This window comes from Etheostoma cragini, chromosome 20, assembly GCF_013103735.1.
Source record: "Etheostoma cragini isolate CJK2018 chromosome 20, CSU_Ecrag_1.0, whole genome shotgun sequence".
Taxonomy (NCBI): domain Eukaryota; kingdom Metazoa; phylum Chordata; class Actinopteri; order Perciformes; family Percidae; genus Etheostoma; species Etheostoma cragini.
Genome location: NC_048426.1, coordinates 5,467,030 through 5,484,203, shown reverse-complemented (window position 1 = coordinate 5,484,203; position 17,174 = coordinate 5,467,030). Strand labels below are relative to the sequence as shown.

At 40.5% G+C, this 17,174-nt stretch overlaps 3 protein-coding genes across 3 annotated transcripts in view; 2 read left to right on the top strand and 1 right to left on the bottom strand.

Annotated features, from left to right (window-relative positions):
* Window positions 1–256: 256 nt before the first annotated feature.
* On the bottom strand, window positions 257–4,450 carry LOC117935429 (tetratricopeptide repeat protein 9A). The gene is made up of 3 exons (XM_034857617.1): window positions 3,758–4,450; window positions 3,180–3,362; window positions 257–1,263 (listed from the first exon to the last, which is right to left on the bottom strand). Exons 1-3 carry the CDS (start codon window positions 4,251–4,253, stop codon window positions 1,181–1,183), a joined length of 762 nt encoding a protein of 253 aa, XP_034713508.1. The 5' UTR covers window positions 4,254–4,450; the 3' UTR covers window positions 257–1,180.
* Window positions 4,451–6,194: 1,744 nt separating this feature from the next.
* med6 (mediator complex subunit 6) lies at window positions 6,195–12,114 on the top strand. Its single transcript, XM_034857618.1, has 8 exons — window positions 6,195–6,274; window positions 7,723–7,882; window positions 8,675–8,766; window positions 9,390–9,472; window positions 9,580–9,688; window positions 10,742–10,857; window positions 11,097–11,124; window positions 11,472–12,114. Exons 1-8 carry the CDS (start codon window positions 6,253–6,255, stop codon window positions 11,600–11,602), a joined length of 741 nt encoding a protein of 246 aa, XP_034713509.1. The 5' UTR covers window positions 6,195–6,252; the 3' UTR covers window positions 11,603–12,114.
* Window positions 12,115–13,648: 1,534 nt separating this feature from the next.
* pcnx1 (pecanex 1) overlaps window positions 13,649–17,174 on the top strand; it is a 42,131-nt gene continuing 38,605 nt past the window's right edge. The window contains exons 1-2 of the mRNA XM_034857635.1: window positions 13,649–14,066; window positions 15,629–15,843. Coding sequence (XP_034713526.1) covers window positions 13,914–14,066; window positions 15,629–15,843 — 368 coding nt within the window. The 5' untranslated portion in view covers window positions 13,649–13,913. The remainder of the gene's footprint in view (window positions 14,067–15,628; window positions 15,844–17,174) is intronic.

Genomic DNA, 17,174 nt, shown 5'->3' with positions numbered 1-17,174 from the left:
CCCATCCGAGCTTTCCTTTTCTCAAAGCCGGAGCAGGATACCCAGGGCTCGGTTTACACCTATCACCATTTCTAGCCACTGGGGGGCCATAGGCAGGCCAGGGGGACTCATATTAAACTCATAAAGGGACATGTTCATGCCATAGGACCTTTAAGGATTCTGAAATACCTAAATCTGGTTCAACAACCTTCTGGGTTTTTTGGGGGGATATTGCTGGGTAAAATATCTTTAAATCAGTTCAAATCCTTTCAATCAGTTTTGGTTCACTTCTTTATTTACACATGTGCTTTCATCAGCATTTTTCCATAGATCTATTTTTAGCTTTTTTTAAGGAACATAGGAGAAAAAATGAACATGAAAAATTAAAGGGAAATCCACTGCTTCATCACAACAACAAAAATACTCCAATCAATAGACACATTTGTTACACGCATACCTTTACAGTAATTGCTGTGAATGAAGTGTTTTGGCATCAATAAGTACATAGCTTGTCTCTCCATTACATTTTTTATGATTTATATAAAGTAGCCTATTTACATTTTGTGATATGTCTCTTAAGTTCATACTGCAATTAGCAGGTGCTGAGCATGTGCTCTTGATGTCCTTGCCTACACATTTTGAGTTAGAAACCTACTCAATGAAAGCACCTTTGCTTCAGATAGAATCGAGAGAGATATAGAAAAATGTTTTTCTTGTACTTTTAAAACCAAAGTATGGGGGTGTAGGTGGTTGTTACTCATTTCCTCCATGGCATTCGAGAGACATCTTGAGCGAGGGCACGTGCTATTTTACAGTTCCACTCGCCTGCAGACATGCTGGACTCACTATGGAACTTGTTGCTCCTGTCTCTTATCACAAGGTTTGGCCTGTAAGTGCAATGTTTGGACTGGCAGTGCATCTGTTCGTAATGGGTAAAAAATACTCGGGATGGATTCATACTAGATACATTTATCGGTTCGGAGACAGAAAACTCAGAATCTGGTACTGATGAATGTTGTTTTTTTTTTTTTTTTTAAATGCTTCAAGCACGCAATGATGAAGTTCAATCACATAACTGGAAACCGGATGCTGTGCAAGGCAAAAGCAAACAAATATCGTTTCACACCAAGACCTCTGAACCATGGTGTGTAAGGTCTGGGTGGCACACAGTCGGGCTGGAACGTCGTCACTCAGCCAGTGCTTATGTCGCCTCTTTCTTTTCCCTTTGAGCATTCCGGCGAATCTTCATCTCTGTCAGCTGGATGTAGCGGATGGCATTGGTGTCTGGAAAACAAAGACAGGAAAAGGCTGATTTATTTCCTGCTCAGACAGGAAAAGCTGCATCAATATGCTCATAAATCATCCACGTAAACTGCAGTAGGTGATCGACACAGTAATGTGGCTACAGGAAATACTGTTTGGAAATGTTTTTTCAGGCACTATGAATGTTTTTTTTCAGATACACAGTGCAGTTTAACCTGGCAAACAATTAGGCTAGCAATCAGGTGAAACTTGAACAAAACTGCAGTTATTGTACATTTATTTAACAACAGCAAATCACTCAATGCAAAGAGATGAGCCGTTTAAAACAGAAGCTAGTAAATAGCATTAACCTTGAGTTTATAATAATTTATCACAGATGTTTCCCCGAGGCGATGGATTCTACCTTCACAGTTGACAATTGATGTTGACTAGTCCAGGTTCTCTGGACTAGTCTCGCTTTGCCAGACCTTCCTCCACAGCGCAGTGGAGGAGGGTCTGGCTCGTCCAAACGGCATTCTGGGATGGGAGATAAACGTGCTCTGGTGATTTGGCATTTCTTTAAACCAATCAAAATCGTCTAAAACCGCACGGAGCCACGGCGCCTCTGTAAAACAGCCTCGGGAGGGAACTCGTTTTGGTGAAACGTGAGTGTTGAAAAGTAGTTTTAGTCCTGCAACAGAAAGCTCTGATTGGACAGATAGTCTAGCTAGCTGTCTGGATTTAAGGGACATAATGGACATCCGGCTGAAACCTCCGGCGGCACCGGAAAAATCTCATAAATGAGACGTCTGATTAGTCTTTCTTTGATCAGTCGGAAAAACACACACGCACTCTGAAATAGACCACAACACAAACGTTTTTTAATTAATCTAAAGGGACATGGACACTGAAAGCTTGTTAATTAATGGAAACATTGAGGGATTTAACCTATTACGAGAATCAGCTGTACAAATGTCTTGTATCCATTTTGCTAGTCCTCTCAGGTCCTGCACGGTCCCCGGTGTTTCCCGCCGTCAGTCGTTGCCTGACTTCCACACCCACCAACGCCCTAATTAGCTTTCTAGCATTAATATACATTCTACTGTATATATATACATATATCTGCCCCTTTCTCTCAGGTCCCTGCCAGCTTGTCTTTAGGCCCTTTACACTGAAGACATTTTGACAAAAAAACAGGTATACAAAAAAACAGGTATACATAATGAAATAAATAATTGAAAAATCCCATCAGCTGCTTCAAATTCAGGGTCCTCTGGTAATGCATCTTTTCTATGTTGATCATATATTTTGTGTGTGTAACATGTAAAGTAACCATTAACAATATTCTGATATTATATCAGTATTGTGATATGAGACTAGATATCAGCTTAGATTTTGGAAATTGTAATATTGTGATATGACATAAGAGTTGTCTTTTCCTGGTTTTAAAGGCTGCATTACAGTAAAGTTGTCATTTTATGAACTTACCAAACTGTTGTTACTGTTCTTTTATTCACCTTTTCCCTACTCAGACATTATTCAATTCCATTTTCCTGTATTGATTAATAACTAGTTATCTCGAGACCCCTTACAGACAGAGTAGGTCTAGACCACATAACATCAGTAATATGTCCACGTAACGGATTATTATTTATCTAAAATCTAAGTGTGAAGATATTTTGTCGAAGCACCAATTGTCAACCCTACAATATCGATATTGAGGTATTTGGTCAAGAATATTGTGATGTATGATTTTCTCCCTTTTGCCCAGCCCTACTATGAATGTAAATTCATTCAGTGGAAAGTGCAGTATTTCCCACTGAAATGTAGTGGAGTAGAAGTAGAAGTACAAGTAGAAGGTGGCTGCAAAACCCAATTAAATTGGGCTCTGTGGTCTGATCTGTGGTGCACATTTGCCGTGGACGACATACAGCATTGAGACAGCCCTCAGTCCTGACCTGATGGTTCCTGTTTGTGTGACTCCTTCAGGTAGAACAGGGCCTTCTGGAAGTCTCCTAGGTGGTAGTACGCAACGCCGGATCGGTACAGAGCTTTGAAGTTCTTCCCTTCCTTATGAAGCACTTTCAGACAGTATTCCTTCACCCTTTCATAGTTCACCAGCTCCATTTGCAGCAGGCAGGCTGCAGTGGGAAAAGAGGAAAAGATAGAGAGGGGAAAAAAAGAATTTACTGATATACTTACTGCATGAGCCAATGTTTGTATTTCAGTACACAGCAGAAGTGCTAATGTGTGTTCTGTCTGGCACCAAGAGACATTAGATTTTTGGGTTAGTTTTTTAATATTTAACAAATACAATGATTTAATTTGCCAAGGTGTGGAGAAATACACCATCAATATGAAGTGGACATCAAAGAAAGTGAGGCAGATAGTGGGGTAAGCCTAAGAATGACTCATACTCCTTATGAATTATTCATGAGATCAGGAGGATTCCCAGACAGCAGATAAGTATAGTGTAGTGTGTGTGTGTGTGTGTGTGTGTGTGTGTGGGAGAGAGAGAAAGAGAAACGTCTCTTACCGGCCAAGCTGTTGTAACACTCCAGCTCTGCATTCTCCATGGCCCCCTTCTGCTCATCTGTCAGCGTGCTGGACTTGCTGATGGTTGGTAGGAGGGTGGACGGGGGCTTGGAGGTGGTGTCCGGATCCCCCAGCACCCTACACAGCCCCTTAATCTCCAGCAGAGCGCGGTGATACTTGCCAATCGCCTCTCGGTACTTCTTATCTTTGTAGCACTGGGTCCCTTGGCACTTGAAGTCCAGAGCCCGTCGCACGACGTCGGCGGGCTCGTTGAGTGATGGTTGTTTCAGCATCGACCCACCATGATGCCTCTGCTGCTGGAGCTGTTGCTGGTATCTGGCATCTTTGGTCCGACTGCTGCTGCTGCTGCTGCCGCTGTTGTTGGGAGGCTGAGCGCACTGCTGGAGCCTCGGGGAGCCGCCACTGCCGCTGCCGTCGATGTGGCTGCCTCTCCCGCCGTCGACCCTGCCGTCGTGCCCGGCTTTGACCACGCTCATTTTCGTCGATATTTTCTTATAGTTGCCGTGGCGCACCGACGTAAATTAGCTGGGAAATTGAGGCTTTTTCCTTCACTGCATCCTCTCGGCCGTAGACGCGTCTTCGCCTCGCCAGCAGTGTCGCAGCTACGTCTGCTCTGCGCGTACCAGCCCCGCGCGAGATGCGCGCCCCTTCGCTCGAGCCTGCTGCCGTGTTTTTCCTCTCAGACGAGCCGATTGGTCGATAAATGCGAGGCCAGTGGTCCCATGGGGATCCTCCGGCAGGAAGAGCAGAGAGGCTGATTACATTATCAGTTTATTTAGAGATCATTTAATCATCAGTTTGTTTGCAAAAACTGGACACAGCTAGATTTAAAACCAGACTGCAATGACAATGTTTTCTTTGTAGATAACTTGTGTGATCATTACGAAGGGAAATTGCTATCATGTGTTAATTAATCCTTATTGTTCTGAATTGACAAATATCACCAGAGAGTTATTCTTAAATTGTTATAATTATACATAGTTACAATAAATTATAATAACGTAGGCCTATTTAATTTTTTTTATAAAATCAATTTAGAATTTATAACAGATTTGTATATATATTTATAAGTTAATTATAAATTATAAATGTGTTATAATAAACTACTTAAATTATATGTGTATATACAGTATATACAGTATATGTATGTATATATGTAGCTACATATATATATATATATATATATGTATATAAATTTGTAGATATATTGTTTTCAGTGAAATAGAGTTCTGCCTAATAGAATATATTTTGTGTCCCTTGTATCTTGTTGTATGTGTTTTGTATTATTTTGTATTAATTCTAAATGAGTCAGAAAGCCTTTTTAGAATTGAAGAATGTAATTATTAATTAATTCTCGTTTTATTTGATTTGTCTGTGCCAGCCATGCCAGTTCCTTTGTAAATTACAATATTTCAGCCTTGTTACTGTAGGAGGAGCACTTCACGGCAGTGAATATCAGTCCTCTCCTTCCACTTAAATAACCCTTTCAATATCTGGCTCCCATCTCAAATCGGAGGAATGCTGTCATCTCTGCTCAGATGAATCAGATCAAGATCATCCAGCCAGTCGGCTCTCGCCCGAGCAGCTTGCAGCCTGCCTCCACATGACTCCTGGCATTCTGCACGGCCACTTTAGACACACTCATGACACACTTCAGTCCCTAAAGGCTGTGATGTCATTCAAACCGGGGTTTATGCAGGGTAATGGTGTTATGAGCCTCTACAAGAGGGGAGCAGACAGCCAGGAGATGAAAAGCCTACGGATGTTCCTTTGGCCTTGACAAAAGAGCTTCTCATTTGGACTGCCATTTTAGCACTGAGTGTGTGTAGTCTAAGCGTGTGTATGCTGTTCACCATCCCAAATCCATCTGTTCCCCTGTCACACTCACAATTCAGCTGTCTGGGTGTGTCTAGTCTCTGGAATTTCAGCTCTCCGGAGCAAATGCTGCTGATCGGAAATGAAAGACCATGATCCATGAAAGCTCTTCCATTCGACTGATTGCGTAATGCTCAAACGGATGCTTGTTTACAGCAGACCTATCAGCACCTCATTTCTAGATGTAGCCCAGGCCTGGAGTTGTTGTCAAGAGAGATGGCCATGCACAAAGACTACAATTCAATTTAGGTGTTTGTATGAAATGAAAGTGTGGATACATTATTGCTAAATTAGGCAAAATAAATAAATATTAAGATCAATGATGACATCCTGAATCTTTGGATTTTTGCATGTGTAGACTACAAAAGACCAATATAATAACAATAAGGTAAAATAATAACAATAATAACAATAATAACACTGTATCTCTTTTTTTCTTTTTTTTTTTATAAAATGCCTTTGCAACGCTTTATTCGTGCCATTTGTTCCAATTAACCACTGTCTAGGATTTTAACTGAGTAAAACGATTTAGACAACGTCATCAAACCACTACCGGAAGCATAGTAATGACGCCCTCTTTGTGAGACAGTTGTTTACATCATGGCGGCGGTGGATTTCAGAGGTAGTTAAATCGCCGGTTTATTATTTGTTAGATAGTTTTTTCCTTGTTTTTAGTTTTTGGCTGTAGTTATATATAATTAGTCAACAGTGCACGTGTTTTAATTGGACTGTTGTGATAAAGCTGCGTCGTAGATCTGCTTTCGGCAGGTTCCACATACTTTGTTCGTGCTAGCTAGAAGCTAACGCTAGCATCGATTAGCATCTCAGCCGCTGTCTATGAGCGTTCTATCTATAACGCTAGCTATAGAATAGGTCTTTGTTGTCATTGTTTTAAACAACGAAACGAAGTTTAGCAGCTCTTAATATGGCGGGTTATAACATTTTAAAAATGTAGGTGTTAAAATATAAAATTACACTGAAATAGAACATTGTAAAATATAAGCTAACAAAATAGAACACTTAAATAGTAAAATATAACAGTCATGATAAAAAAATACACGATAAGGTGGCACATTATATAAATAATTTGACTATTATAGCATGTTGGCTAACTTAGCTGATATTTAGCTTTTATACTGACTGGCTACCAGAGTTGTCAAAATAAATCAATAAACGCATATACATTCCAGCAACAGTGTTGATAAACGATCATATGAAAAACGTTATGAAGTTACACACGTTAACGTTGCGTTCACTGACCGCTCCGTTACTGCTAACTAACGTTACTGCCAACTGAAAGTAATAACCTGCTTTCACTCCAGTCTTTTAGCTAACGTTAGAATGAGTAGTGCTTTGGTACTGTCACGTTAGTGGCTGCGTAGTGCAGTGAGCTGTACCTGATGGTTATAATGACAGTATGGTTGTTAGATAACATTACTATTACACACTATTAGCCAATGTATCAGCACCAATCACTACCTTTATCATGTCATTTGTCTGCAAATACTCATGTACAGCTTCTATTTTTATCCTAATTTTATTTTGTACCTCACTACCTTAAATTATTTCTTTACGTTACTTTATATACTTATTTGTACTTATTATGTTTAATTCAAGCTTAAGTTTGGTATAAAACTGAAATACTTTTACAACAAGGGCAAGGAAATGTGAAACGTGTAACTGGAAAGCAAGATTTGATTTTGTTCTGTCATAAGCAACACACCCATAACACACTTGTCCAAATATTATCAAAAGAAAAAGGCTTTAAAAAGGAAAACTGAAGACCCAACGTGGTCTTACAGCCCTGATGGCAAAGTCCTGATTGAAGCAGAAGTTTGTTATTGTACTTTTTGCCGGCGGTTATAACCTGATGCTGGGATGATGATGATGATGATGATAATGGTGATAAGTAGGTTATGTGTAACATTAGTGCCTGCTTCATCCATGCTTTAAAAGTGTTCACCAAAATCCTAATAACAATTTGAACCTCACATGTAACCACAGGAAATGTACTAAAATTGAGCAGCCTTCAGCTTAAGACATTAGTTAAATTAGTTGTTCAATTTGCAGACAACCTTCTTGGGATATCCTGGGTGGACAGCGGCTGGGTACCGATTCTTAACCCTGGAAATGTACTGGACTACTTCTCTGAGAGAAGTAACCCCTTCTATGACCGAACCTGTAATAACGAGGTAGTGAAGATGCAGCGGCTTACTCTGGAACATCTGAAGTAAGTTTATCTTACACAGTGCAAATTGGTATTACTTGGGAAATAGTTGTTCTGCACAAAAATAAATAAAAAATAAAGAAGAGTTGTATTACCTTAAAGAATATACTGAATGCATTATTGGATCCATGCAAATGAATTAACAGTTGGAGCTAAAACCCAACCAGATAAAAGGCGCGGATGTAGTATTTATTAACCGTCATGTTGTCCTCGGGTCAAATTGACCATTTTTCCTTTGTCAGTGTTCTTCAGTGTCAAAATAACATGATTGATTCCACACAACGCTCTTTGGAAAGTACAAATCTCTACTCTTTTTCAATTTTATAGCATTTGAAAAAAAACAATGACGTGCTTTTGAAATATTATTGAGTAAAAGTTGACCTAATCCAGTCTGTGATTATCCATCATCCGACATTCCTTTAATTTCAGTCTAAATAATTCCTAATTTCGGCTTTTCTAACTCAAACATTAGGTATAATTTCCTATAAATTAGGTTTATTGATCATAAATTCCCAAAATAACTGTAAAACTAAAGTTAATAAGTTAGTGAGCGTGAAAACGTCCAAAAAGTTGCAAACATGGAAAAAAAAGCGCCAAAAGGGATGAAAACATAAGAAAAAGTTTTTTTTAAAAATCGATAAAATGCCTCAACAAAAGTGTTGATTTTGATTTTGACAAGAAGACAACACGAGGGTTAAGACTGGTTCTGTTTTAAAGGGCTATATATTTTCTGTAGTAGTAGTGCTGAGTGACTCACAAAACTAAAAGCAAACATTGTTTCTGTCTTCTTTTCAGCCAGATGGTGGGAGTGGAGTACATTCTTCTTCACGCTCAAGAGCCAATTCTTTATATAATCCGGAAACAACAGAGGCAGTCGCCAACACAAGGTGAATGTCTGATGAATCGGAATATCGGTGATGTAGCTGACCACAGGTGTCCTTCCTATCATTATCCAGCTGCATAGTATATCAGATTCAGAAATACTTTATTAATCTCCGAAGGGAAATTCTGTGTTGCATTTGCACAAATTGTAGAAATATCAAGTAGAAATATGAATAAAGAAAAATCAGGAGTGTGGTTATGTACGGCATACATAGTTAAAGGAGTGTTATGATACAGTAAATATATTTATTTTGATGTAAATGCCAGTAATGACGTTTGTGATCATACAAGCTTATACTCACAGCTGTCAGAAAACATGTAACCACACCCACAATATGGGATGCATGATTCAGTAAATAACACGATTCGATATGGATTTTTGATTCAAAAACAATTCACAGTATGTACTTGTAGTTCCTTTTCCCATGTGATAGTATGAGCGCCATTACAAAACTAAACGAAAAACAATATAATGTGAATCGATTTTGAATTGTTAGAGCCTGAATCAATTCGTGAATGCAGATTTGATGATTGTTTTGCACACCCCAAACCCACAATCCAGCGTTTGAGCCTCTATGGGAGAATGCTATTGCAACACCCGCTGTAATCATTCATTTCCATCCTCCAGTGATACCCTTGGCTGACTACTACATCATAGTAGGAGTGGTGTATCAGGCCCCAGACCTGGGAACAGTTATCAGCTCCAGAGCGGTGAGACTCTTTACTGCGACCCTTTAAAATTCACTGGGAACTGAGTATTATAATGGCTGTTGATGGTGGATGTTGGACATAAACCATGTGACATAAATCTGTTTTAGCTTTCTGCTGTCCATGGAATCCAGTCTGCTTTTGATGAGGCCATGTCATACTGCCGCTATCACCCATCCAAAGGATACTGGTGGCACTTCAAGGACCACGAGGAGAGAGGTCAGTTTGTTTAAATGTACAGTTTAGACATGTAGGTGGTAGCCTCGTTAGCAGTCGAACCGTTCCTATTTGTATTTTAAAAGCCTTGTTTTAACACCAAGGCCGTGGGCTATGACTGAAAAATAGCCTTTTGCACTGTCCGCTTCTTGAAGGAACGGAATTGAATTTAAGAACAACCAATATTGAAGAATACAAGAGCCAGGTAACTGTGCCCTGCAATCCCATAATGTTTCTGGTAGTGAGTTCAGGTTGAATATGATGACTTTGCTAAAAGCTGATTGTTGCTGCCCACACTGTGATGCACTCAAGATTGGACTGCAATGATTTATTCCTCCACGTGTTAAACTAGTACTGCAGTTACCAAATGTATAATTACTTTATGTCAATATAGTGTTATATAGTGTGTATATATAGTACATAGCGTTAGTGCGACGGTCAACACAAAGTGTTCTCTCCCAGGCTCACCCCCCTCCCCGCCAAAGCCCAAAAAACCCGGGTGAACAGGCGAAGCAAAGAAATGTAATGCTATCACTTCGGCTCAAACCGCGTTGAAAACGCCCACCACCTGCAATATAGGTCCATCCATCCATCCATCCATCCCTCCCTCTTCATCCGCTTATCCGGCATCGGGTCGCGGGGGAAACAGCTCCAGCAGGGGACCCCAAACTTCCCTTTCCCGAGCCACATCAACCAGCTCCGACTGGGGGATCCCGAGGCGTTCCCAGGCCAGGTTGGAGAAATAATCTCTCCACCTGGTCCTGGGTCTTCCCCGAGGCCTCCTCCCAGGAATATAAGTGCACAATATGATAATAATAATAATAAATGAGACCATAAACAACATACAGTATAGATGAATAGATTTTTTTTTTTATCCCCAAAAAATGGAAATTCTAGTGTTGCAGCAGCAACATATCAGACACACAGCACACATACAGAATACTCATGAAATAATAGGATACAATATGCATGAAAGAACAAATAATTTAAAATACAGTATATACAATTTGGGAATAATGTGGTGCCTTCACTGATTAAAAAAACTCTATTTAACAGAAAAAGCCAAACCCAAGACTAAGAAGAAAGAGGAAGCGAGCTCCCTGTTTCAGAGGCAACGTGTTGACACGCTCCTTTTGGACCTCAGGTCCAAGTTTCCACCAACATTCTACCAGGTACATGTTACACTGACGCAAAGCAGTTATTAATGTCAAATCTTCTCCGTCTTTTTATCTGAAATGTCCTGTTGCAAAAAGTGTTTCATCCATCCATCCATCCATCTTCGACCGCTTATCCGGTATCGGGTCGCGGGGGCAGCAGCTCCAGTAGAGGACCCCAAACTTCCCTTTCAAAAAGTGTTTCACGTTAATGTGAATGGATCCAAGTAATATTGTTTTTCTTTCTGCAATTTCAGCCCAAGCCTGGCGAGAAGCCTATCCCAGGTATGCTCTTGAAATAGTTATATAATATTCACATCCTAAAGTGACATGATAAATGGTGTCTGATGTGCTTAACATTGAAAAAAGGCTGCAAATGAGGCTAAGTTCCTTTAAATTCTGTCTATGGATTTTCATTTTTATTTTGTGTGCCCTTGTGATTTTATTATATTTAACCTTGGGTCTATGTACATCTGGCAGTCTTATTGTATCATTGTCTTTAAATTCAGAAATTCCAGATTTGACATCTATATTTCAAAGTAGATGGTGTTCAGATTTTGATGTGTAGATAGTGGCTGGATATCCACAAACTCCATAAAAGTGTCCTCTAATTGCATGCTCTTGTGTTGCAGTTGAGGTGAAGAAAGAGCCTGAACCCCCCACGGAGGCTGAAAAACAAGAGGAAAGGGAACCAGCCCCAAAGTCCTCCGCTCCAGCTCCATCAAGCAAACCGCCTCCCGAGAAGAGAGCACGACTACAGTGAGAAGGACGGTCATTCTTATCGCACTCTGGGAAGATGTGACTCAGGGAAATGTAAAGTCCTACAGCTCTAACTGGAAGAACAGCTTGGGGATATTCGTGGGCCCTCTCCAAATTTCCAAGATTGTCTGCCACTCTGCTCATTTGATCAGTTTACAGGAGGCTCAGAATGAACTGGCACAAAAAGTGTCAGTATCTTGTCTCAGTGCCAGGACTACTTTTACACTGTATCCTTATTTGTACGCGTGATAAGTTTGGCATCATGGACATTTCAGGCAGCTGCACTACCAACAGGGGTTAACTGCTTGATGTCAGCAGGCATTTAGCAGTACTCACTTAGGATGAGCTTTTTCTCTTTTTTTTTAAATATTATGATAAGCTGACATCAGCATCAGTGTCGGTTTACTGTTGACATCAGCATAATATTTGTGTTGTAGTGACTACAGATGACAGTTTAGTTCCCAGTGTGCTTTATAGGGTGATGTGTGTCATAATGCATCATCTCATTTGAAAAGCTTCATGACTTTAGCACCTCTTTAAAAAAAATATTTAATCTTTTTTTTTTTATTATAAAGGAATGCCTTTTGTGTTTTTGTATTAAAATATATCAGCTACTATGTCCTGATGTGTTTGATTTTTGACAGTTGATAGTTTTGATTTTTGCTTGATCAGTTTCTCCTCACGCTGTGAACAAAATATCATGTAAAAGTAACGGCTTACTTGTGTATCACTACTGCAGCTCTGCTCTCATGTTGACTCGCCCTCAGCCCCCCTTTAGTGACCCTTCCTTTAGAGTCTACTACACTGATCAAACAGGGTCTCCAGTGATGGAAAGTAAGTACATTAACAAAAGTACTCTATTTGAATACAATCTAGATGTACTTTACCTGTGTAATTCCATTTTATGTAACCTTATGCTTCACTACATTTCTGAGGGAAATATTGTACTTTTTACTCCAATATGTGTACCTGATAGCTGGAGTTTCCTGGCAAATTTGCAAATACAAATGTTACATTGAAAAGCATATGAACGGCCAAATAAACGCATTGCATTATTAAAACCGATTCTGACCCTTTACAAAAACAGTGTTTAGTTGGGAGCCTTGTCACATTTTAGATGTCTGTGAGTTTTTAACAGTCCCACCTTTGAGACATTTCCCCTCTCAACGTCTCAGGTGGTTTTGTTTTAACTGTTTTAAGCCCAATGAGAGAGAAAAAACGGTCAATATTTCCACAAAAAAAAGCAAAGATTCAAGAATGGTACAAAAGAATAAAAATGTGTGCAGCAGAATTTTATAGAAAAAATGAAGGAAAATAAACCACCAGACTGAACTGCTACACCTGTGTGTAATAAGTAGTTCCACATCAACCTACAACTACAACAGTCAAATGCTGCTTACAAATCAATGCATCAGTATAAATGGTCTAATGATCAAATATACGCATTTTTCTGCAAAAGAATACTTTTACTTTTTAAACTTCTGTCCTTGCAGGAGTTTTTCTTGTTATGAAGTATTTTTATACTGTTGTATTTGTACTTGACTTATCGGAGTGCTTTCACAACTTATGGTTTTGGCTTATTTTCTAAGCTTGCAAAAGAGTATGCTCGAACGGTGGCCGGGTTGGTTCAGTGGTAGAGCAGGTTTGGTTCCTTGATTCAGAGGTCAAGGGTTCGAATCCGACCTTTGACTATTTCCTGCATGTCTTCCCCCTTTCTCACCTAGCTGTCCTATCAAATAAAGGCGGAAAAGCCCAAACAATAATCTTTACAAAAAGTAGGATTTGAACATGAGTTTGAAAAAGGAGAATGTTCCAGCAGGTGTCGCCATTTGGTCACATTTGATCCGAGCTCCTAATTGCATAGTATTAGATTTCATGCGTTTGTGCTATTTTTCATCGCTGCGTTCAAGTAGAACTAAACAACCCATGAATTTTCACCAACGAGTGAAAGCGGGCAACAAAAAAGTGCGACAGCACACAGCAATAGTGAATAATATGTATAATATATTTACTTATTTAGATATTTAGGGTACTAGCTAGCTGCTCCCATGGCTACAATCGGCTACTATGTTCGGATGCCACGAAGAAGAAGTTTCTCGCAGGGCGTGGTGGGATAGGAGTCTCCTCACTGGAGGACTGAGAACAGTGCCCCAGCTGGCTGGCTAGCAGCAGAAAAGATGGCTGCAGAGGGGATTCTCAGGCCAGTGTCTGAAAAAAGAGCACCGTTGGTCATGTTCAACGACGAATAGCCAGCGTGTCACCCCGGTTGTTCCGTTGGTCGGTTCCGCTCGGATTCGTCGGAGTGGAAAAACAACATGGGGTCGCAGACTCTACAGATCCTGAGGCAGGGGGTCTGGGCTTCAGTCACAGGCGGATGGTACTACGACCCCGATCAAAATACATTCGTCAACGCTTTACATCTCTACATATGGCTGTTTCTGCTATGTTTCCCCTTCACACTGTACATGGTGAGACCTGTCGCTTTTTAACCCCTTTATAATCGCTTTATTTATGTTTTTTGTCTTGACTGTTGACATTGGTAAGTTACCAAACCAAGTGTCCGTTAGGTTAGCTGCCACAGGATACTAACGGTCGGTCTCAGTCTATTATCTGGAGCGAGACAATGTAACGTCTCAATAAACTAACTAAACGTCACGGAATATTGTCCCTACACCCAAAATATTTTATGACACCAAAAGGTTGTCGGCTCTATACGCACGTAAACCTTATTGAGATGACACAAATATCAAAAATAGTCTTTAAATGGCTGCCCCCAGAAGTGTACCATCCACCAAATAGATTGGACCAGAATGCTCTTTTGTTTTACATTGTGTGTGTGTGTCTCAGCGGTGCCGTTGAGATCCGTTAGGTTGTTAACAGTCGATTAGCTACACTGTGCCAAGCTGTAATCGGCGAATTGAAAATCCCCCACCCCCCTTTTATCTAGTTGTTTTCCGCCTGTCGGTAGTGATTTACGGTATCACCAGTTTTCAGAAGCTACCAGCTGTGATTACAAGAGCCCAGCTGACAAGGATGCAACAGTAATCTGGCTAAACTTCAATGTCCAAGAAACTGACTCAATACACTGGTTGCTGTTTGCTCAGCTCATTTGTTACAATGTGTCTTTGCTTCTCAGGACACTGCTTTGTGTTTACTTTGGCACAGCAGCTCGCCCTCTGAACCTAAGAAGGACTTGACACCCCAGTATATAAATTATAGTCCACTTGTGCATGTTATTTATGGGTTGGGTGTCACATAATTCAGAATCCAGATATAGGCTACACAACAAGATGATTTGTCAGTGAATCATTGTGTTTCTGAGACATCTCTATTCTTGTACCCAGGTCAGGAAATTAGCATACTAACTTCTATATTGAGAAGCCGATGTTTCAAAACGGTTTGTGGTTTTCGTTCTATTCGTGGTGTGGAAATACGCTGGTCAGCTCTGTGGTTTATATTGAGCCACAGGTTTGAGTGGTGCCGCTGTTTGTAATAACTGCAAATAGATGCAGCAGCAGCAGCAGCGGGAGGTCTCATGGACAACAGGGAAGTTGGAGCTGAGCTGTCTTGTGGTAGACATACAGGGGCTTGGTGATAGCCGCCTTCCTTTGCAGATTTAGCAATTAAAAGAGACATAAAAAAGACAACAAAAAAAGTTTTTAAAACACTGCCAGTGTGCGTCATGAATAATTGGCACAGTGGGTGTAATGATGCGTTCAATTCTTCTTTCAGCTGGGTTTAGAGGAGCTTACTTGGTTGTAGTGTACAGGTTTGATTCCTGTCACACGATCTGTCGACTGTTACTCCTGATGACTGATTATCCTTCAGCAGGACGTTATTAAACTACATTTCATCTTCTAATTGAAAATATCTTTATTTTTTTAATTTTTGAGAAGAACACAATCTTCGACAAAAATAATATGTCATTACAAAATCAGAACATATAATGAAAGTCTAAGACACAGTCAGCCTCATCCTGTTCCCTCTACCTATCCAGTACGTTAATTTGTGCTTCTTTTTCTAATCCCAGGCCCTGCAACCTACCATGGCGATAGTGGGAATCTACTGTGGTGTTATTGCTGCCATGTTCCTGCTGCTGAAGATAGTGAATTACCGCCTCCACCATGCCCTGGATGAGGGGGAGGTGGTGGAGCGCCAGGCCAAGGATAGTCAGGGCGGCAGAGGTGGTACTGAGGGGGCTAACGATGGCGGGGTCACCCGTCGGGAAGACCGCAATGGCCCGGGGTAAGTTCGTGTCTGGAGGATCACATCCATCGGGAGATGTGGGACTAAGCTGCTCCTGATGATGAGGCAGACACAGTAAAAGGCTAGTGTGTAGGAGTATTTTACTGTATTAGCTAGAAGACGTCATGCTTTCTGATCAATGATGGTGGAGTGTCACATGGAGCCGGGGTAGGGAATCTTTTCCGGTGATGTAATCTGCTGGAGTTGTCTTTCACAGCTGATGTCAGAGGTCTAGTCCTTGGGTGGTAAAAAGACACAGGCTGCTAAAAGGAGAATCAATATATCACTTTAAATGCTTCCTTGTAAGGGGAATCAAGACTAGCTGTATCAGCAGCAGTGATGGGGAAAGTAAGATTTTTATATCTGCTACCTTATATCTGCTTTTTAGTAGAGAGACTTGCAGAGAGAGATAATTATTAAACGCAACAGACGTTTTAGGCCGAGTTGTTATTATTAAAGGAATAATTCACTGCTGGAAAGATGAATATGTATTTAAATTGTGTCATTTATGTAGAAGCTGGTGCCTTCTAGATCAAGAAAAGACAGAAAATTGATGTATTTTAGGCTCATGTGGATGAAAGACAACAACTCCCAGAATGCACTTGCTTCAGTTCCCTACGAGGCCACTCCCAAGCCACGCCCACCACTTACAGAGGGCAGTCAAGTCAAATGTGTTTTGTTATTTCAATCATATACGAAACGTTTCACCGTGGCTCAAGTGGTGTTACACATTTAAAATATATAAAAACATTTAATAAAAAGAACAGTAAAAAAAAACATCATACAAGACAGGCTACATTTTAGTACACACACATTATAGTCTATACATAAAGTGCAATTACTAATTGACGAGGAGCATTCATGACAGACAACGCACAACAAAAAACAGGGCTTAAGTAGACTTGTAACAAACCACTGATAGTTAAAAGTTAGGTTCACTCTGAGGTGAAGGTAGAATATAGGAACTTTCTTGAGATTTGCGTGGTTGAAATCACCAGCAACAATAACTAGTCCATCCGGATGTGCGCTTTGGAGCTCGCCGATAGCCCTGTAAAGTTCAGCTTCAACGCATTGGTAGCATTAGCGCTTGGTAGGATGTAAACACAGAGTTTACACACTGCCGTGAGTTTGCGTGGAACGTAGAGTGGTTGACATGTAACAGCCCCAAACTCCACCAGCGGTGAGCAGTAGTGTGATACAAGCATCGCATTCCTGCACCAGTTCGCGTTAAAGGTGCTCTAAGGGATGTCACTCGTATTTTAGGCTACAACGTTTGTTGTCACATACAGCAAACATCTCCTCACTATCTGCTAGCTGCGTGTCCCCAGAAC